Source organism: Mustelus asterias, chromosome 12 (genome assembly GCF_964213995.1).
Source record: "Mustelus asterias chromosome 12, sMusAst1.hap1.1, whole genome shotgun sequence".
NCBI lineage: Eukaryota > Metazoa > Chordata > Chondrichthyes > Carcharhiniformes > Triakidae > Mustelus > Mustelus asterias.
In genome coordinates this window covers 63,171,375-63,193,857 of record NC_135812.1, presented here as the reverse complement: position 1 = coordinate 63,193,857, position 22,483 = coordinate 63,171,375, and the positions used below count along the sequence as shown (strand labels likewise).

General features: G+C 43.2%; 1 protein-coding gene across 3 annotated transcripts; it reads right to left on the bottom strand.

Moving 5' to 3' along the window:
* Positions 1-1,360: 1,360 nt before the first annotated feature.
* LOC144501528 (protein NATD1-like) lies at positions 1,361-20,768 on the bottom strand. 3 transcript variants are annotated; one of them, XM_078225350.1, is made up of 3 exons: positions 20,115-20,746; positions 16,185-16,303; positions 1,367-1,474 (listed from the first exon to the last, which is right to left on the bottom strand). In XM_078225350.1, exons 1-3 carry the CDS (start codon positions 20,266-20,268, stop codon positions 1,451-1,453), a joined length of 297 nt encoding a protein of 98 aa, XP_078081476.1. In that variant the 5' UTR covers positions 20,269-20,746; the 3' UTR covers positions 1,367-1,450. The 3 variants fall into 3 exon arrangements, 2 of the variants coding, with proteins under 2 accessions (XP_078081476.1, XP_078081475.1); XM_078225349.1 differs by lacking the exon at positions 1,367-1,474 and adding an exon at positions 7,474-10,398 and having other exon boundaries at positions 20,115-20,745; XR_013499129.1 differs by lacking the exon at positions 16,185-16,303 and having other exon boundaries at positions 1,361-1,474; positions 20,115-20,768.
* Positions 20,769-22,483: the final 1,715 nt, after the last annotated feature.

Here is a 22,483-nt window from a genome sequence, read left to right as displayed (position 1 = left end):
GCTAAACTTTGGAGAACTGCCTCACAGACTAGTCAAGCGACAGCCTGACATAGTCATTCTCACGGAATCATATCTTACAGATAACACCCCAGACACCACTATTACCATCCCTGGATATGTCCTGTCCCACCAGCAGGACAGACCCAGCAGAGGTGGTGGCACAGTAGTATACAGTCGGGATGGAGTTGCCCTGGGAGTCCTTAACATCGACTCTGGACCCCATGAAGTCTCATGGCTTCAGGTTAAACATGGGCAAGGAAACCTCTTACTGGTTACCACGTACTGTCCTCCTTCAGCTGATGAATCAGTACCCCTCCATGTTGAAAAGCACTTGGAGGAAGTACTGAGGGTAGCAAGGGCACAAAATGAACTCTGGGTGGGGGATTTTAATGTCCACCACCAAAAGTAGCTCAGCAGCAGCACTACTGATGGAGCTGGTCGGGTCCTAAAGGATATAACTGCTAGACTGGGTCTGCAGCAGGTGGTGAAGGAACCAACAAGAGGAAAAAACATACTTGACTTCATCCTTACCAATCTGCCGCCTGCAGATGCATCTGTCCATGACAGTATCGGTAAGAGTGACCACCGCACAGTCCTTGTGGAGACGAAGCCCCGCCTTAACATTGAGAATAACTTCCATCGTGTTGTGTGGCATTATCACCGTGCTAAATGGAACAGATTTTGAACCAATCTAGCAACTCAAGGCTGGGCATCCATGAGGCAGTGTGGGCCATCAACAGCAGTGGAACTGTATTCCAGCACAATCTGCAACTTCATGGCCTGACATATCCCCCACTCAACCATTACCATCAAGCCAGGGGATCAACCCTGGTTCAATGGAGAGTGCAGGAGAGCATGCCAGGAGCAGCACCAGGCATACCTAAAAATGAGGTATCAACCTGGTGAAGCTACCAAACAGGACTACTTGCATGCCAAATGGCAAAAACAGCAAGTGATCCCACAAACAACGGATCAGATCCAAGCTCTGCAGTCCTTCCACATCCAGTCGTGAATGGTGGTGGACAATTAAAAACTCACTGGAGGAGGAGGCTCCACAAATATTTGATTTGATTTGATTATTGTCACATGTATTAACATACAGTGAAAAGCATTAACATACAGTGAAAAGTATTGTTTCTTGCCCGCTATACAGACAAAACATACCGGTCATAGAGAAGGAAACAAGAGAGTGCAGAATGTGGTGTTACAGTCATAGCTAGGGTGTAGAGAAAGATCAACTTAATGCAAAGTAAGTCCATTCAAAAGTCTGACGGCAGCAGGGAAGAACCTGTTCTTGAGTCGGTTGGTACGTGACCTCAGACTTTTGTATCTTTTTCCCGAAGGAAGAAGGCAGAAGAGAGAATGTCCGGGGTGCCAGAGGTCCTTAATTATGCTGGCTGCTTTGCCGAGGCAGCGGGAAGTGTAGACAGAGTCAATGGATGGATTGTCTCTAGGGTCCTAAGGATCGCCACATCTGTAAGAAATTGCATTAAAGCATTGTTAGAGAGTTTAAAAGAGTTTGGATGAAGTTTTAGAAGCATCGAACAAGAGTAAAAGATAGAATTAGAAGGAATGCTGGGCACAGCTTGCAAGAAGTCGCTTCGCTCCGGCGCCATCTTAGATATCCAAATATCGCCATCCTCAATTATGGAGGAGCCCAGCGCATCAGTGAAAAAATAAGGCTGAAGTATTCACAGCAGTCTTCAGCCAGAAGTGCTGAGTGGATGATCCATCTCCGCTTCCTCCAGTCGTCCCCAACATCTCAGATGCCAGTCTCCAGCCAATTCAATTCACTCCACGTGATATCAAGAAACGGTTGGAGGCACTGGATACTGAAAAGGCCTGATAACATTCTGGCAATGGTTTTGAAGACTTGTGCTCCAGAACTTGCCGCTCCCCTAGCCAAGCTCTTCCAGTACAGTTACAACACTGGCATCTACCCAACAATGTGGAAAATTGCCCAGGTATGTCCTGCACACAAAAAGCAAGACAAATCCAACCCAGCCAATTACCGCCCAATCAGTCTACTCTCGATCATCAGTAAAGTGATGGAAGGGGTCATTGACAGTGCTATCAAGCAGCACCTGCTCAGCAATAACCTGATTAGTGACACCCAGTTTGGGTTTCGCCAGGGTCACTCAGCTCCTGATCTTATTACAGCCTTGGTTCAAACATGGACAAAAGAGCTGAATTCCAGAGGTGAGATAAGAGTGACAGCTCTTGACATCAAGGCCGCATTCAACCGGGTGTGGCATCAAGGAGCCCTATCAAAACTGGAATCAATGGGTATCAGGGAGCAAACACTCCACCGGTTAGAGTCATACCTGTTACATAGGTACATACCAGGACATCGCTGCAGGAGTCCCTCAGGGTAGTGTCCTAGGCCCAACAATCTTCAGCTGCTTCATCAACGACCTTCTCTCCATCATAAGGTCAGAAGTGGGGATGTTCACCGATGATTGCACAATGTTCAGCACCATTCGCGATTCCTCAGATACTGAAGCAGTCCATGTTCAAATGCAACAAGATCTGAACAATACCCAGGCTTGGGCTGACAAGTGACAAGTAACATTTGTGCCACACAAATGCCAAGCAATGATCATCAGCAATAGGAGACACTCTAACTACCGCCCCTTGACATCCAACAGTGTTACTATCACTGAATCCCCCACTGTCAACATCCTCGGGGTTACCATTGACCAGAAACTCAACTGGACTCGCCACATAAACACAGTGGCTACAAGAACAGGTCAGAGGCTAGGAATACTGCAGCGAGTAACTCACCTCCTGACTCCCCAAAGCCTTTCCACAACGCACAAGTTAGGAGTGTGATGGAATACACTCCTGGATGGGTGCAGCTCCAACAACATTCAAGAAGCTTGACACCATCCAGGCCAAAACAGCCCTGCTTGATTGGCACCACATCTACAAACATTCAATCCCTCCACAACCAATGCTCAGTGGCAGCAGTGTGAACTATCGACAAGATGCACTGCAGCAATTCACCAAAGATCCTTAGACAGCACTTTCCAAACCCACGAGCACTTCCATCTGGAAGGACAAGGGCAGCAGATACATGGGGACACCACCACCACCACCTCCAAGCCACTCACCGTCCTGACTTGGAAATATATCACTGTTCCTTCATAATTGCTGGATCAAAATCCTGGAATTTCCTCCCTAACGGCATTGTGGGTCAATCCACAGCACATGGACTGCAGTGATTCAAGGAGGCAGCTCCCCACCACCTTCTCAAGGGCAACTAGGGATGGGCAATAAATGCTGGCCTCGCCAGCGAACCCCATGTCCCACAAGTGAATTTTTAAAAAGCCAATTGCAGCCATTATCTTTTGGGTTACAAGACTGTTAGAATGTTCAGGTAGAAACCACTGCCAAATTGCAATTTAGCACCTGCAGCCAGGAAACAGAAGTCAAAATTTGATCTACTTTTTCCTATGTCTACATTTCAGCAATATCTCAACAAACTCAGGGTATACCTCAAGGCACCAGCAGTCATATTTATTTTGAAGTTCAGATTCGGGAAGTGTATGGCTAAATGAATTGTATACTTTGTGATGATACTGTTTCTTTAAGAAATGTCTTTATATCATGTTTCTTGTAAGCAGTATGTTTAAAACTCAGCTGTTTTACAAGGTGCCGATTTGCCTATGAGAATGCAGGATAATAACTCAATTTAGCCAATGGTGTTTGTCTAAACAGAATTAATGCATTTGTGTTTACTTAGGTTTCCCTTGGGATCAGAGTAGAGTTTTGATTAGGTTGATTGACAGAGACAAGAGTTGTGTGCTAATGGTGGGAGCTAAGCTTCCAGGGAAGATACACAGTTTCTGTTTCATTTTAAAAGTCAGTTCCTGCCTGGTTCTGAAAGAAGCAAGACATGTCTCGCTGTCTCGCTCTCCAGACGTGCTCTGAGGACTCTAGAACTGGCAACCTGAGTACAAGCACATAAGCCTATGTTTGCTAACTGATTTTGAAGAAGGATTTTAAGTCTGTAAGAGGAATATTGCTTGAATTGGAACTCATAGGGATAGGCTAGCAGTTAAGAATTGTAACTCATCATGTTTAAGCATTGTTCAAATGTTAAATGTTAAGTTAATTCATTTGTTATCATTAAACTGTGTTGTCAAATAAAGTTTGTTTTGATAAAAGCTTTCCAGTTTGTCAGTAAAATCACACCTGGAACGAACCCATCATATCCTCACATTAATGCCAAAATAGCAAATAGTTGGGGTGTAGTCTAACTTCATAATATATCATGGGGTTTCTGATCCATAGCCTAACAACTTCTAAAAGGAACTACCATGGGGGGGGGGAGGGAGATAAGTTTTTCAAGAAATATGTCAAAAACCTAAAAGAGAAAGGAAAGATTTTAATAGAGTAAATAGGAAGAAACTGTAAGGAGGGTCTGGAAACTTAGAAAACAGCTTTAAGATAATTGGCAAAGAATCGCTGAGAGGGGGGGGGGGGCTGGAGGGGAGTGGTGGAGGTTGATGAAGAGAATTTTTTATGTAGAGAGTTGTCATAATCTGGAATTCGCTGCCTGAATTGGAGATGGAAGTCAATTCAATAATAACTTTCCATAAAACTATAAGATGTAGGAACAGAAGTAGGCCATTTGGCCCATCGAGTCTGCTCCGCCATTCAATGAGATCAAGGCTGATCTAATCCTCAACTCCACTTCCCCACCTTATCCCCATAACCCTCGATTTCCTTACGGATTAAAAGGGAATTGGATAAATACTTGAATAGGAAGGAATTGCCTAAAGAGCCGGCATAGGTGTGATGGACAAATTGGCTTCTTTCAGCGCTGTATGATTCTATTATGAAATGAAGTTAAAAGGATAACCACATATTCTATGGTTCCTATGGGCCAGAATAGACATGATTTTATGATTCTATTCCGTTGTTATTTATTGCTAGTTGGTCTCCCATTTGGTCATTGAAAGGCAAAAATATAAACTGTATCTCTTCATCTATTTTTTCACTAATTCTTGAGTGGAAATTCGCGATGCCCAGGTTCGAGTGTGAAGCTGGTGATGTAAAATCAAGCCCCATCTGTCGCCACCACCACAGGCAGCCTGTCCATATTCAAGATCAAATTGTCAGCCGTGTGACTCCTGGGTTAGGTTGTGTGGGGATGGTTGAAGGGGGGGGGGGGAAGACAGGTGCCGATAATATCAGTCAGAGGGGAACTACTCGTAGCCAGCAAAAGTGATGTGTAATTGTGGGTGTGGCGGGGGGAGGTGGGGGGGGGGGGGGGCGATGGAGAGAGCAGTCCTGGTTAATACTAAATTTCTTCAAAAATTCAAATTTACCTCTCCTCTGGCACCTGTTCATCGGCCATATTTGCACAAATCGAAATGAACCAAACCCAGTAACTGCTCAACCTCAGAGGGATCTGAAAACTAGCCTTAGGCCCCTCATTAGCATATGTGAGTTTATGCAAGAGTAAATGCCCGCAGGGAGGTAACTGAAGAGAAGAGTTTATGGGAGCCAAGCTGGAGTATTTAGGTCAACTATATATGGAAGATGTCAGTGGGTCTAAGTGAAAATCAGGGCCTTAAACTTGAAGAACCCAAGAGTAGGTCAAGTAGGGAGCTAGGCAGAACCAAAGGTCAAACAAAGTCAGACCGATAGAAGCTTTTGATTTGTTATTTTCTATGTTTGGAGGCCGGGGAGCATTACTGGGGTCATCAGTGGCTCAGTGTGGTGCTGCGAGAGAATTTTGATTTGATTTATTGTCACATGTATTAACATACAGTGAAAAGTATTGTTTCTTGCTCACTATACAGACAAAATATACCGTTCATAGAGAAGGAAACAAGAGAGTGCAGAATGTAGTGTTACAGTCATAGATAAGGTATAGAGAAAGATCAACTTAATGCAAGGTAAGTCCATTCAAAAGTCTGACAGGTCAAGACTCACAGGTTTTAAGAGGTGACCCAGATTCCTGCTGCTTCTCAACTTTACTCCATGCTCTGATGGGTAGTTGGTGTCAACATTAACATGAACGTTGACACCCTCTTAAAATCATAGGGCGGAATTCTCAATTTTTGAGACTAAGTGCAGTGCTGGGTGACTGTAGCGGTGCCTTCCCGCTGGCATTCTGCATTTGGAATATCATTAACTCTGCACAGGTGAGTTCCCTCCAAATCTCCTGGCAGGACAGTAGCTGATTCATCCTCTGGCCCTCAGCTGGCAGGTTCAAAGGCCCCGGTGCCAGGCCAAGCAGCATGTCAACAACCCAGAGGGAAAAGACTGAGTCTCAAGAAGTCTGTTCCTTGATTCAATCACCCTTCCCCCAAGCCCATCGCCTACGAGATTTCCATGTCCCAAGTAGACCCTAACCACCACATTGAGTCTTTGTGTATCCCTTTCCAGTAAATGATGTGGTATCCCTTTGACCCCTTGTAAACTTTTCATGCAGCCTTGTCGGGTCTAACTTCTCTCCCCGAGTCTTCCCTCTCTCTGCTTTTGTTTGTCTTCTTCGTTCACCTCCTTGCCCCTCTGCCTACTATCATGAACCCTCAAACCCACCCTCCCTTGCACAGCCCTCCTTTCACATTGCGCCCTCGGGACTCACCTCACACTCCATCGCTGGTTGAACACCTGAACTTCGGACCTTTGTTGCGGTGGCTGCGTGATTCCTGCAGCATAGTGCTGTTCAGAAAGACACTGGTCTGGGGCACTAGGGGAAGGAGACCACTGTACTCGCCAACCCCTGGCACAGTACTGATCCGAGACAGTGACAAAGAAGGTCCACGGATCCAGCAGCAAGGTGCTGTCCGTGAAGACCGGTTCAGCCTGAAGATGCAGGGCAAAAGCCGGCCTACCACGGCAGAATGATGAACAGCGCAACGGCAACAGCATAGCACAATGGCAGAAAGGCTTTGTTGCAATGATCTCAAATCTCTCGCGAACTGAGGATCGCCTTGTGCATGCCACTCTTTGGCAATCAGGTTTTAGACTGGATTGGAAGAGTTGACAGGATGTGGGCAAGGAGCTATTTTATTGAGCATCCATGAGATGCAAACAAATGCAGTGTTCACGCCAGTAATCAGCGGGAAGACTGACCCACCATTAACCTACCATTGGGAGGACTGCGGCATGTTATTACACTGCCGTGAATTTTGACTTCTGCCACCAAATCTGCCTTGGGAAAATACCATCCATTGTCCTGGTCTAAAGCCACATGAACAGCAGGAAGTTTGTGGGGCGTTTGGAGAGAAGGTTTCATGAATATGATTGGTGAATAACAAAAGCAGAAAATAAGCCATGAGAAGGGACAACACAGACACCAAATCCACACGGAAAAACTGGACAGACTTTCAGAACAGATGCGAGTCACAAAACGTCTTTATTGTGGCCCTGTTGCTCTCCCACAGTTCTGCTCCTGGGAAGTAACTTATTTCATAGGATAAGATTGAAATGTTTTTAAGTTTTATACTCAATGTTTTCATGTTCAGCACCAGAGACCACACTTGCGCCCGAGTCCACATTGCTCTCTACAAACCACAATATTATTTTCTCAGATTCGAGTAATGTAGCATTGCCCAGGGGGTCAAGAGGTGTTATGGTACTTAGCTAACTGAATTGTCATAAACCCATTCATGTTCTCCTATAGGATATCAGAAGAATAATTGCTATATCAAACTGTGTGGTTTACAAGTGTAAAATATAAATCCAGTTTATTAAAAACAAATTTAGTAGCATGAAATCAAAACAGAAAATTCCATTTAATTACAGAGAATGCCTACACCATCTCAGGAAAGCAAAAGCAATAAAAAAATCTGGCAGCCAAAGGCTAAGGCGGACAAGTGTACATAACAAAAATTCACCAGTGAGGTTTCATATCTGTACCACAGGACCTTTAGTATTTGTCTATTTTGTGAAGCTAAAAGAGCTGAGGAATTGGCAGTATGTTGCTGAGGTGTACTTCTGAAAATGGGACGTGAACTCAAAGCGTTTTGCATAATTAAGTATACTGAATCAAATTAAAATGGTGCTTCTTTTGACCTGCTCACAGGATGGGGAGAAGGGCACTTTAAAATATATTCTTTCTTATTTGAGATATATTTGGAGCAATCGAGGCCACAATCTGATTAACCCAATTCTTCCGTTTGTTGGCAAAATACACCTGGTTTCACAGGGTCCTTCACAGACCAGAGACAGGCAGCACGTTCTTCCAGCTCTTCAGGATCTTTTGGTCCCACCGACGGTGCACCCCTTCCGGTGGCATGGGGTGGAATCAATGGGAAATCCCTTTGAAAGCAGCAGGACCAGAAGATCCTGCCACTGGCCAATGGCACGCCACCTCCTGCCACTGAGAAAAGCACCATGGGGAGGCCAGAGAAACCCAGCAATTCGGCGCGATCTTCTGGCTTTTCCTGCCAGCGGAATCATAGAATCCCTACACTGCAGAAGAAGGCCATTTGGCCCGTCGAGTCTGCATCGACAACAATCCCATCTAGGCCCTATCCCCATAACCCCACATATTCACCTCACTAATTCCTCCAATCTACGCATCCCTAGTTTTTAGTTTATTTATTAGCGTCACAAGTACGCTTACATGAACACTACAATGAAGTTGCTGTCATTCCAGTGCCTGTTCGGGTTAAAGCACCTAACCAGCATGTCTTTCAGACTGTGAGAGGACACCAGAACACCCGAGGAAACCCACGCAGAGACGGGGAGAACGTGCAAACTCCACACAGGCAGTGACCCAAGCTGGGAATCGAACCAAGGACGCTAGCGTTGTGAGGTAGCAGTGCTAACCACTGTGCCACCCCCGGGACATTCAGGGGTAATTTTGCACAGCCAATGCACCTAACCTGCACATCTTTGGACTATGTGAGGAAACCGGAGCACCCGGAGGAAACTCACACAGATACAGGGAGAACATGCAAACTCCACATAGACAGTGACCCAAGCCGGGAATCGAACCCAGGTCCCTGCTTGGGTCACTGTCTGTGTGGAGTTTGCACACTCTCAATTTTCTGGTGCTGGGGAAGCCAGAGAATCCCAGTGGTGGTAACTTCCAACAAATGGATCTCAAAGTCCACATATGCCCATGGTATTGTTTGGTGTTGGTTAATGCCTCTTTCCCTTGATGTCAATTGGTCACAGCCTAATGTGTGACTGAGTACCATCAAAGGTATGGCAGGATCACCCAGATAGAATTGCACTAAATGTAGAAAAACAGAAAAGGGGGAAGGGAGGGAAGGAAAGGACATGCAAGTCAATTGACCTGGCCTACTTTGTTCCTCTTCCTTCTCTTCAATCATCAGTGGTAAAGATTTCAGCCCACCTACCCACATTCTGAAACATCCTCCCTAAAATATTCACCCTTTTACATTTCTCAATGCCTTCAGAAGCCTCCTGAGAACCCATCTGCCTCAGAGTGCCATCAGCCACTACCCACTCAGGCTAAACCCCTTTCAAATGTGGAACATTTTGGAACACTTTGCTACGTTGAAGGCAATTTATAAATGTTAGCACTCATTCCAGGTAAATAACAACAATACGTTTCAAAACCAAAACAGTGAGGATACTGGAAATCTGAAATAAAAACGGAAAATATCGGAACTCCCAGGTCTGGCAACAAGTGAGAAACAGCTAATATTTCAGGTCTATGACACTTCATCAAAAGACATTTGTTCTGTATATATCATTTTTAACTGAGACATTTAAATTTGATCATTCATGGAGTCCCGTAACATACAATGTGTAGAGAAGGGCAATTTGTTTACAAATACAATAAACTTTTGAATTAATAAAGATCTAAAATACATTTCAGCCAAAAAAAGGCCAAAGGGAAAGGGTAACACAGAAGGAAAACACTTGGGAAGGGACTATCTACTTGAAGTTTAATTCTCTACAAGTCCTAGTTGTACTGCACCCCCCCCCCCCCCCCCCCCGCCCCTGCGAGCTTAATTCCATCAGTGTCCTTTTTAAATTTTCTGCCAGTCTTATTTTTACTTTACATAGAACAATTACATAGAAAAAACAGCACAGAAATCAACCATTCAACCCAAAAGATCTACGTCGGTTTTTACCCATAACTGTCTATCAGCACAACCCTATCCATCAACTACAGCAGTATTACTGCATATTCATATACCTGTCTGTTAATGATAATTCATTTAATGTGGGGTTAAATCATTTAAACCATATAGGGTTATTTTTGCTTATTATTTATGTAATGTTAAGTTTGAGACCTTTGTTCCAAAGCAATGTCAAAGGGATCAACGATCTCCCCTGTCAGTTCAGTATCCGATCCTTGTATTGAGGCTGTGGATTATCCTGCACGTATTTCCTTACAAACCAGCAGCTGATGCGCACCTTGAGGTCATCCTCGACTATAAAGTTCAAGGCAGCCTGTGAATAAGTCCAGTTAAACAAAAATTAAGGGATGGGAGGAATAAAGAAATATTTGCATTTCTATAGCACCTTATGCTGCCCTCAACCAGTTAAATATTTTTGCAGCGTAGTCCCTTTCGTACTGTGGGAAAAGAGGCACTCAGTTTGTGAATAGCAAGGTCCCACAAATGAAAGTGACCACATAATCTAATTTAGTGATGTTGATTTGAGAATAAATATTGGCCATCAATAATTTTTTGAAGAAAACTGGTGTTACCACAACCAAAAATTTAAGACTTTCTTAATAATGGCCCAGATCTTTCTTCCTCGATCGCAGTGAACATTGAGATGTTTGCTTTCACTGAAGGATGCGACAACACCACAATTCCAGTGACCTGACTTCTTCTGAAATCCAGAAGTTGAAGTGTGCCGCAATGGAGCACATGATAATGTTTCTGATGTTCTGATTCGTAAAGCAGCAGGGACCATTAATTTGGGAATTTTTCCTTTTGCATACAACTTGCATAGATTAGTTAGGGCCCACAATCACAGGCATGAGTCAGTTTGTGAAAAGTAAATCTGTAAGGCAGGATAGATGGAAATATCAGCAATAAAATCCAACTGTTGTGCAGACGGCTATCAATGGACTAACAATTTTGTTCATTGTATCTCCACATATTCTTCCTCCATTTCCCCGGCTCCTCTTCACTGACTCAAACCAGTGGAGAGCTTTCCCCCTGTTTCCCATTGACTCCAGTTTTACCAGGGCTTCTTACTGCCACACTTGGTCAAATGCTGCCTTGATGTCAAGGGCAGGTACTCTCAGCTCACCTCTTGAATTCAGTTCTCTTGCCCATGTTTGGACCAAGATCAAGGGCAGAGTAGCCCTGGCAGAAACCAAATTGGGAGGGTCAGTCAGTTGTTTAATTGTTTAACACTACTGTTGCAGGCAAGTCAGTGTATATTGGTGTTTGGCACAAGTCTGGATAAAAGGGAAGATTAGGGCATCCGACTGTAAAACCGCCCGCCAAATCCAGGTGATGGTAGTTATGAATGGAAATGGTGCCCATGTTAGGGAATACCCTGCATGCAACCCAGTCAATAAAGAAAGGAATTGTAATATTGTTCTTTTGGTAATAACAATTTTGTACTGCAAGAAAGGCTGTTGGCAGTTGTAATTGTAATTGTGCTAATTGGAGTATGAGACAGTGACTGCTAAACCAACAGGAAGAAATGGTTTTGATATGTTAATGAACCAAGAGGAACTTCAATCAGAATTTTACATAAGGCAGTAACAGGGATAATTTTGAGGCGGGTTGTTTTAATTCAAAGGGAGATATCTAAAAGTTGAAACGGTGTAAGTAAGGTAAAGTAAGTTTACTTTTTTTAAAGCATAAGAGTTAAAGTAAAAAACTCTGGCAAGAAAGCACTTCTGAAGAGACTGGTTGAGACAATTGTGAGATCAAACTGAAGGGATGTATTTAAGGAAATACTGAAACCTATGTGAGGGTTAGATCTCCCAGAAGATAGCGTGAACAGGGCCAGAACTAGACAGCCAGGTGCTCTCAGCCTCAGAGGACACTCCAAGAGAAAAAAGGGCACTACATGGTAAAAATTATTGGAATTTTATAGATTTAAAATCTATAAGCTGTTGCTAAATAGGGAATGGAGAAGGTTATTCAGAGGGTAGTTTAATTTAAGATCTTTTGGAACTGTTAAAGTATTGTGTATTGTTTGAGACCATACTTATGTTTGTGCATTTAGTTTTTCTTTTTTTCAAATAAACATTTACTTTAATATAAAATCATCACAAATAGTCAAAGACATAATTTCCTGATTTCGGAATCTCGCCTCATAATACACAGGTTGCAAAAAAACATTTTTTGCAGCTGTTTCAAATTTCCCTTTGGAATTTGGCAACCTCAGCATTTAATGCCAGTCGTGCCATAACAGACGTGCCTGGTCCTGCCCAAACCTTATGTGGAGCGGGCAAGGGTTACCATCTAACGAACGAAGATAGCTAAAGAAGAAAGCACGAAGAAGAGATGAAAAGATGACCAAACTCAAAACTGCAAGTCTAAATGCTGGGAACCTGGGGGAAAGCAGTGAAGTAACTGATCTGATGGTGAGAAAAGGGAAACAAATTGAGCGCCAAGAAACAATGCGGAAAGGCAGCAAAGCAAGAGAAACTGGTAGTCATAGAGGTTTACAGCATGGAAACAAGCCCTACGGCCCAACTTGTCCATGCCACTTTTTTTTTAAACGACTAAGCTAGTCCCAATTGCCCACGTTTGGCCCAAATCCCTCAATAGCCATTTTACTCATGTAACTCTCTAAATGCTTTTTAAAAGACAAAATTGTACCCACCTCTACTACTACCTCTGGCAGCTTGTTCCAGACACTCACCACCCTCTGTGTGAAAAGATTGCCCTTCTGGACACTTTTGTATCTCTCCCCTCTCACCTTAAACCTATGCCCTCTAGTTTTAGACTCCCCTACCTTTGGGAAAAGATATTGACTATCTACCTTGTCTATGCCCCTCATTATTTTATAGACCTCTATAAGATCACCCTTAAGCCTCCTACGCTCCAGAGAAAGAAGTGCCAGTCTATCCAGCCTCTCATCATAACTCAAACCATCAAGTCCTGGTAGCATCTAGTAAATCTTTTCTGCACTCTTTCTAGTTTAATAATATCCTTTCTATAATAGGGCGACCAGAATTGTACACAGTATTCCAAGTGTGGCCTTACCAATGTCCTGTATAACTTCAACATGATGTCCCAACTCCTGTAATCAATGTTCTGACCAATGAAACCAAGCATGCCGAATGCCTTCTTCACCACCTTGTCCACCTGTGACTCCACTTTCAATGAGCTATGAACATGTACATGAACAGGTAAAGTTTATATTCACTACTACTGTGGAGAAGATGGGAGAAGAAATTGCTTTGGAATAGTACTAAGCGAGGAAATTAAGGACAAGATGCTGGCAGGGGACAAAATCAGTGACAGAATCATCAAAGTATAGCTAGAAATGGAGATGAAATGTCAGTTAGTTGTTATACACTGCAAAGCATGTGTGGACCAGAAGAGAAAGACTACAGAACACTGAAAGGAATGAAAAACTGCAAATCAGTAGAACAAATCAGATACCAACAGACCTTCCGAGGTGAATATGGGGTCCAGCTCCTGAACAGGCTACTGTTTTTTGAGACAAGTGATAGAGAAATATCAGGAAGGCCAATGAAATGTGAAGATTGTCTTCATCTATTTAGATGACCGGGTGCCTATGGAGGCAGTCCAGAGATGAGCTAGAATTTGGGGAGTCCCTGAGAAGTATGTACGTCTATTACAGGACATGTGCAAGGAGTGTGGGCCAAAGAAGCAGTGTGAGGGAGAGTAAAAGCTTCAAAATCAAAGTTGATTACACCAATGATTAGCACTTTTCTCCTCCTGATTGTCATGGATGCTCTAATTGAGTAAATGACATGGAAAGTGCCATGGTCAAAGATATTTGAGCTATTAGGTGGGGATGATGAAAACATAACCAATTATCTGGAGAAATGGGCAAAAGCTCAGGGAGACAGGGATATGAAGATCAGTAAACCAGTGATCCTATTTATGGACTGTCAGTTTGGGCCTAGGGAAGAAGATCAGAGTGAAGACATAAAGATTATGGCTGAAGACTTGGAGAGAGTAGTTTCACATACCTGGGAGTCAGTGGTGGCAAAAGATGGAAGTGGAAATTAAGCAATGGATTAGCCGTGGTTGGAGATCTCTATGACCTCTAAGTGCAGGGGAGCAATATGTGATAGAAAAGTGTCACTGAAACTATAAGGAAGAATCCATGAGCCAGTTGTTATATGGAGCAAAAACTTGGGCAACATCAAGAAGGACTATGACACAATAATAATGAAATGCTGATGCTGAGATGGATGTGTTGAGTAACAAGAAAGGACAAAATCTTGAACCAACACATCAGGAAATTAGGAAAGATTGTGGGAGCATCGAAAAAGTCAGTGATGAGATTGAAACAGTATGGTCATCTGTTACAGAGATGAGGCAAGTGATAGAGATGGAAAGAACAGATGGAAAGATGCAGCAGTGAGAGACTTAAACAGGGTGTGACTGGAAGAGGAATTAGTAACTGACAGGAGGAGATGGAGAAGAGTGATCGATCAGCATTGTGGTGACCCCAAGTAAAATAGAAGAAGTCAAAAAAAGAAGAGACTGATTGTACTGCCTGATCTTCTGTGCTAAAATCTTTCCTTACTGCTGCTCTTATGTCATTCTTTATTATCAGGCTACTCCCACCCCTTTGCAATTTTGGCTATCATTTCAAAATGTTCTGTACCCTGGAATATTATTTCCCAACATTGTTCACCTTGTGGCGGCACGGTGGCACAGCGGTTAGCACTGCTGCCTCACCCGGGTTCGATTCCCAGCTTGGGTCACGGTCTGTGTGGAGTTTGCACGTTCTCCCCGTGTCTGCGTGGGTTTCCTCCCACAATCTGAAAGATGTGCTGGTTAGGCGCATTGACCCGAACAGGCGCCAGAGTGTGGCGACTAGGGGAATTTCACAGTAACTTAATCGCAGTGTTAAAGTAAGCCTTTCTTGTAACTAATAAATAAACTTTACTTTAAAACCTTGTTACCATGCCACTTTAATGGTGATTATATTGAATCCATTTCTCACTATTAATGCTGAGGATTATACTAACCACCAATTTAAGATCATCAGTTGGTCTCGCAATGAAGGCATTTAATAAAATCCAGAAGGCATTTGATAAAGTCCCACATAAGGGACTGTTATATAAACTTAAAGCCAATAACATTGAAGGCAAATTATTGTCCTGGTTTTTTGGTTTGCATTTTATGTAATGGTAATTTTTAATGGTCATGTAATGTACTTATATAAACTCTATGAATAAAGTTTATCTTTGAGAAAAAATAATTAAAATGTCATAAGGACAGAAAATAATCAGAAAGGCCAATATGAATGCTGAATCGCTGGGGCCTATGTATTGGAGAATAGAAAATGAGGTAGAAATCGTGCTACAGATATAAAAAGCCCTAATTGGATGACAGTTGGATTACTGTGAGCGATTCTAGGAACCACATCTTAGGAACGATATACAGGCCTTGAGAGAAGTACAGTGTAAGTTTACCAAGATGATGCCTGGACTCCAAGGGTTAAATTACAAGAGGAGTTTAAACAGAGTTTGGAAGGTTAAGGGGAGAACGTTTGATCAAAGTTTTCAAGATATTTAGGGGAACCAACAGAGTAGATAAACTTTTGTTAGGTGGGGAGTCTAAGACTCGGAGGCATTGTCTAAAATTTAAAGCTAGACTTTTCAGGAGGTAGGTGGTAGAAATATGGAACTCCGTACCACAAACAGCAATGATAGGTAAACAGTAAATTTTAAACTATGATTGATAAGATTTTAGTTATCCAAAGATATTAAGAGATATGGGACAAAGGTGAGTATAAGGAGTTAGGTCACAGAGCAGCCATGGTCTCACTGAATGGCAGAACAGACTCAAAGGGCACATTTATTTCCCTTCCTATGCTCATCTGATAGACAGCACCTCTGACAGTGCAACACTCCTTCAATACTGCATCGGGCTGTCAGCCCACATTTAGTACTGAAGTTTCTAAGTGGGATTTGAACCTCAGAGGTCAGAATAATACCACCGAGCCACATATGAGCCAAGATTGCTGCTTCTCATCCCTGATCATCCCAGACATGTAAATTATTGTATATTTTATAGAAAATCAAAACATATTATGGCAACATTCAATACCTGCGCTAGCTGTACGCCAATTCCATGTCCCCTGAACTTATGTGGCACTGATGTGCTGTACACATCAATCATTTTATTTCCAATGTATTTGTACCGCAAAACAGCTTCGTCTCTAGAATCTGTCAATACACAACTGACATTATTTCAGTGATAGGAGCTTTCTGGATGGTTACAACTATGTGTAAAACATCCAGGATCTAATGGCAAAACTGTCTCAGACATTGTTATAGCTGAAGCTTAATTAGTATATACTTAAAACCAATAGAAGGTTGGCAGATCCGAGTTATACTGCCAGTTCTGTGTCACTCCGTGGTCCGAAAAAAACAGATTTCTGGGCATACATTTTAGTATTAATAACTAGCCGTCATAATGATGGTCTTTTTGTTAACATCATTAAAAAGCTTTGTTAACATCATTAAAATTCTTTGGACCCACCACATTCCTGTCAGTTCATTTTTCACCAGTCACAATTGTGCAGTGGCAAATCAAATCCAAAGGAGTTAACTTATCACTACAGATCTGTAATTTAGTGGCAACAGGGAAACTTAAATTCATTCCACTACTAACTTTAGACAAGAACTTGTACGCCTAAATGTCTTTGTTCGAAACACTTAGAAGCATTAGACAGTCCTTTTGTGTTCAGTATTTGTAATATTGTGAAACAACATTTTACAAACAATTTTTAACCAATATTCAGTACATTTATTTGTTGTACAATCATAGAACCATAGAATACAGAAGGGATCCATTCAGCTCATTGTGCCTGGGTCTCCAAGCTACCAACTAGTCCTACGCTCTGACTCCTTCCCCTTAGAACTAAATACTTAACTGGAGGTGGGTCTATTTCAGAAAATTGAGGAGGGATCTGGCCCAGGTAAACTGGAGTCAAACACTCGCAAGCAAAAATGTAATGGATCAACGGGAGGCCTGTAAAGAGAGGAAACTTTGAGTACAGTCTAGACGCATTCCCACAAAGAGGAAAAGGGAGAGCAACCAAAGCCAGAGTTTCCTGGACGACAAATAAGTGAGAGACTAGGATGAAGTAGAAAAAGGGGGCATATCACAGATGTTTGTTAATACAAGGGAGAATCTTTGATTTTTTGATTTGATTTATTATTGTCAGTGAAAAGTATTGTTTCTTGTACGCAATACAAAGCATACCGTTCATACAGAAGGAAATGAGAGAGTGCAGAATGTAGTGTTACAATCATAGCTAGGGTGTAGAGAAAGATCAATTTATTAAGTCCATTCAAAAGTCTGACAGCAGCAGGGAAGAAGCTGTTCTTGAGGCGGTTGGTACATGACTTCAAACTTTTGTATCTTTTTCCCGATGGAAGAAGGTGTAAGAGAGAATGTCCGGGGTGCGTGGGGTCCTTAATTATGCTGGCTACTTTTCCGAAGCAGCGGGAAGTGTAGACAGTCAATGGATGGGAGGCTGGTTTGCGTGATGAATTGGGCTACATTCACGACCTTTTGTAGTTTCTTGCGGTCTTGCACAGAGCAGGAGCCATACCAAGCTGTGATACAACCAGAAAGAATGCTTTCTATGGTGCATCTGTAAAGGCTGGTGAGAGTTGTAGCTGTCATGGCAAATTTCCTTAATCTTCTGAGAAAGTAGAGGCGTTGGTGGGCTTTCTTAACTATAGTGTCGGCATGGGGGACCAGAACAGGTTGGTGGTGATCTGGACACCTCATAACTTGAAGCTCTCGACCCTTTCTACTTCGTCCCCGTCTCCTTTACGCTTCCTGAAGTCGATGACAATCTCCTTCGTTTTGTTGACATTGAGGGAGAGATTACTGTTGCCACACCAGTTCACCAGATTCTCTATCTCATTCCTGTACTCTGCCTCATCATTGTTTGAGATCCGACCCACTACGGTGTCGTCGTCAGCAAACTTGAAAATTGAATTGGAGGAGAATTTGGCCACACAGTCATAGATGTATAAGGAGCATAGTAAGGAACTGAGAACACAGCCTTGTGGGGCACTGGTGTTGAGGATGATTGTGGGGGAGGTGTTGTTGCCTATCCTTACTGATTGTGGTCTGTGAGTTAGGAAGTTCAGGATCCAGTCGCAGAGGGAGGCGCCCTCTGGAGGAATCAGGCTGAATATAGGAAGTAGAGAGAAGTAAAAAAGAAAGGGCAAAGGAGACAATTTGCGACTGAATAATGGCAGTTGTAAAAGAGAAACCAATGGTCTACAGGCATACTGACAGTAAAATATCAGAAGAATAGTGGCGATGATTAGGGACCAAGGTGAAAATCTATTGATGTAAGTGGAAAGCATGGTTCAGTTACTAAATGAGTACATACCAAGGAAAAGGACTTCACCAAAGCGGTGACAAATGAGAAAGTTGTTTGGATGCTGCATGAAATAAGAGTAAATAGAGGAGGTACTAAAAAGGCTGACTGTACAGTAATTCCTAATTTAACACTGATTCAATCAAAATAGCTTTGTTATAACCTCACTGATACATTAGGGAACATATGTCATTTTAACGTCACAACATTCGCTATTATGTTGTTTGCCAGTGGGACACAACATGTGGATGTAGAGGCACTATTTTGATGATGTTTGAAGCGCATAATCAATAGCTTTTCTGGTAATTTAGTAATTCTCTCTATGCCAACCCTGCTTGGAAGGAATATTGTGTTATAAAAATATTGACTTGAAGATATTGCGTATCTTAGACAATGCCTTAGGTTGTCTTGTTAACCTTGATGACATATCAGAAAACATTATTGCTATTTTCTTGTTACCCAACACACTGCGACAGTCCATGGAACGGCGGAAACAGCAATCTTCAAGATTAATTATTAATTATTTACATCATACTTTAGGCCAGCTCATCAAGGAGACAGACCCCCAAAATAAGTCAACAATCAGGGAAATTTGACGTGGCTATATCCTTAAGGGTGCAGTCAATATTGCTGATTCATAGGATGATGGTACATTGGAGTGCTTGAATGGTGTGTGGCGAAAAGTGTGACACAAACATGTCAACCACGTTAAATGCTAACAGTTGCGAAGGCGAGTAGGAGGACCACCTCAGAGGTGGTGGTGTCAGCAGCCACACTGACAACATGGGTGGGCTTAAATACCTCATACGTCGAAGTCCCCATGCCCATTTCAAAGTACTGTCCAATGACTCTGTGATAACCCAGCAATTTATGGCCTCCTTCTGCACTGTTGGGATTCTATGGATTTGTCACTCAGGGGAAAGCATAGTGAAGGAGGGAAGATACTTACTGCACTTACAGGCAGACAAACATCTGGCACTCCCTAAGAGCTTCTGCTATGCAGGTCCTTTGATGGCTGTGATTTATGATTTGTAGTCTTGTGCACCTGACAGTACTGTTTGATGTGGAACCTTGTCCTGAAGTCTCAACTCATTCTTTCAGGGGGGGATCCATCTCCAGATTTACTTTCTGACACTTGAAGATGGAAGAAGACACTCAGGAAGTAATTCTTCCAGAATCAATGTCCATGGAACCCTTAACGCTTTTTCAACCATAGCTTCTGAAGTATACGATGAATCCACAAAATATTTTAGCCTTTATTAGAATCTCAAGTGATGAAGGTGTGATGGTCACTGGTCTGCTGGGATTGGTTCCATTGGGGTTGCATTGGCCTGCTGCCAGAGGAAAGTGTTTGCACAACATAATGTTATTTAGAAACCCACCAGTACCCCGAAATCCATCCCAATGAGTGACAGCCGAAAGGTTACGACTTGTTAAGTGAGGGAGCTGAAAGTGAAAATGAAGCAAAGTGCATGCGCATTGCCGTCAATTCCCTTGAAAGACCGGCTCTGCGCTTGCGTAGTGGATGTTGCAATGACCCGGGTAAAGCGTGGAATCATTCACCGAGCAGCTCGGCCCGGTCATCGGCTTCTTGCTTGTCCTCGTATCCGCTCCCGGCCCAGACTACTTACCGCCCAGCTTAATTGAAAACCGGTGCCTTCCTCTGTCGTGTTGGACGGTTTGCTGAGAGGGAGTGTGAGCGGAGCTAGTGGCTGGGTATGAGCTACTCATTTCGGGTAACATCACCGTCAACAAGTTGGCGACAACCTTTCTCGACATCGCCATCTGGAACCTTCCACTGCGCGGGTGGCGGAGCCCGGATGTGTCGCCAGCGCCCCCTGTGGGAGAGCGTGGGAACTGGGAGAGCGTGGGAACTGCGAGGCCACGCCCAAACCTTAAACCTCAATTCAAATCCTGCACCATCCCCCAAACCCAATTCAAACCCTGCACCATCCCCCAAACCCAATCCAAACTCATACCTCCCTCAAACCCAACACCATCCCTCAAACTGAACCCAACATTCAAATTCAACCTTACCTTTACTGAAGGTTTCATTCTATGACCTTTCCCCACGATCCAGCCATTAGTCAGCCAACACATCTAATTTGTGACCCACTGTCTTTGTACACCAATTTGAAAGCAAAAAGGTCCATTACCCAATTAGAGTTGCCGGCATTGGACTGGGGTAGACACAGTAAGTAGTCTCACAACACCAGGTTAAAGGACTCATCTGATGAAGGGGCAATTTTTTTTTATACTTTTCCAATTCAATCAAATCCAATTCAGAGTCTCAACAAGTTGAGACATTTCAGATCCAGGCTGACAAGACAGGACGGGAGACCAAAACCACCCTGTCCTGGGCCTGATCTACATGAGTCAAGCTGATTGGAGAAGGGGGAGGATCCTCCTCCAAGACTTGAGCTAATTTGCATCTTAGCCAAAAGGCCGAGATGCCGCTTTTAAAAATTGCTTCATATGAAACATATGAAGCCTCAGCATAACCTAATGACCTCGACCAAGTGCGGCCGACAATGGGGTGCCGACACTACACTTGATCTTAGCCAAAAGGCCGAGAAGACTCATCTGATGAAGGGGCAATGCTCCGAAAGTTCGTGCTACCAAATAAACCTGTTGGACTTCAACCTGGTGTTGTGAGACTACTTACTGTGCCTACACAATTAGGTATTGCTTGACTGTTTGCCAACCATCCATTTTCGATATTTCTATATGGTAGAGAAATGTTCAAAGAAAATTTGAAAAAGAAAAATATTTTTTAATGCCCCTATGATATTTTTTGTAGAGTTGCACACAGCAAAATTCTGGAGATTGATCTTCAAATTCTGAAGATTCCAGGCCAATCCTAGAGGGCTGGCATCCCTAATTCTTTCAAACCCAACCCTACCCTGATGCTCAACTCCGACCCTCAAATCTAAACTCAACTCCGACCCTCAAACCGAACCTCAACTCCAGCCCTCAAACCTAAGCCCAACTCCGACCCTCAAACCTAAGCCCAACTCCGACCCTCAAACCTAAGCCCAACTCCGACCCTCAAACCTAAGCCCAACTCCGACCCTCAAACCTAAACCCAACTCCGACCCTCAAACCTAAACCCAATTCCGACCCTCAAACCTAAACCCAACTCTGACCCTCAAACCTAAACCCAACTCCGACCCTCAAACCTAAACCCAACTCCGACCCTCAAACCTAAACCCAACTCCGACCCTCAAACCTAAACCCAACTCCGACCCTCAAACCTAAACCCAACTCCGACCCTCAAACCTAAACCCAACTCCGACCCTCAAACCTAAACCCAACTCCGACCCTCAAACCTAAACCCAACTCCGACCTTCAAATCCAACCCAACTATAACCAAACACTGTTTACAGCCAAATGCTATTTAGAAACTCACCAACACTTAGAAATTTGTCCCTATTGTGATGATGCCAATGTATTTAATTTTATCTGCACAATGCCATGATTCTCAGTTATAAACAATGGTTTAGATTTTTCTTTGGCTATTAGTTCTCGTAAGGATGAATTGCTAGGTGTGTGTGTGTATATATTAAAACACTAGCCTCGACTTCAACCAAACCCAGTATCTGGGTCAGTTGGTAGCACTTTACCTTAGAGTCATGGATTCAAGTTGTACTCCAGAGACCTGGGCACTTAACTTGGCTGAGTCAATGTAATTCATCAGTTGAATTAAATGTCGACTCTTCCACAAGTGTGATTGGTCCATGGAAATGTGCCCCATGTGACAAATTAAAGTACATTGTTACAAAGATTTGGTTCTTCCTCTGTTGGCAATGTCAGTTTAGCCATATCGAAGATTACTAGGGTGCCTTAGCTCTCGTAGCAGTCTTGCCTCCGAGTGAGAAGTGTTCACATCTCTCTCCAGAATTGAGCACAAAATGCAGGCTGACCCTCTCAGTGCAATACTGAAGGAGTGCAGCAGTACTGGAAGTGTTGTTTCTTGAATGAAAGTATAAACTGGAGCCAC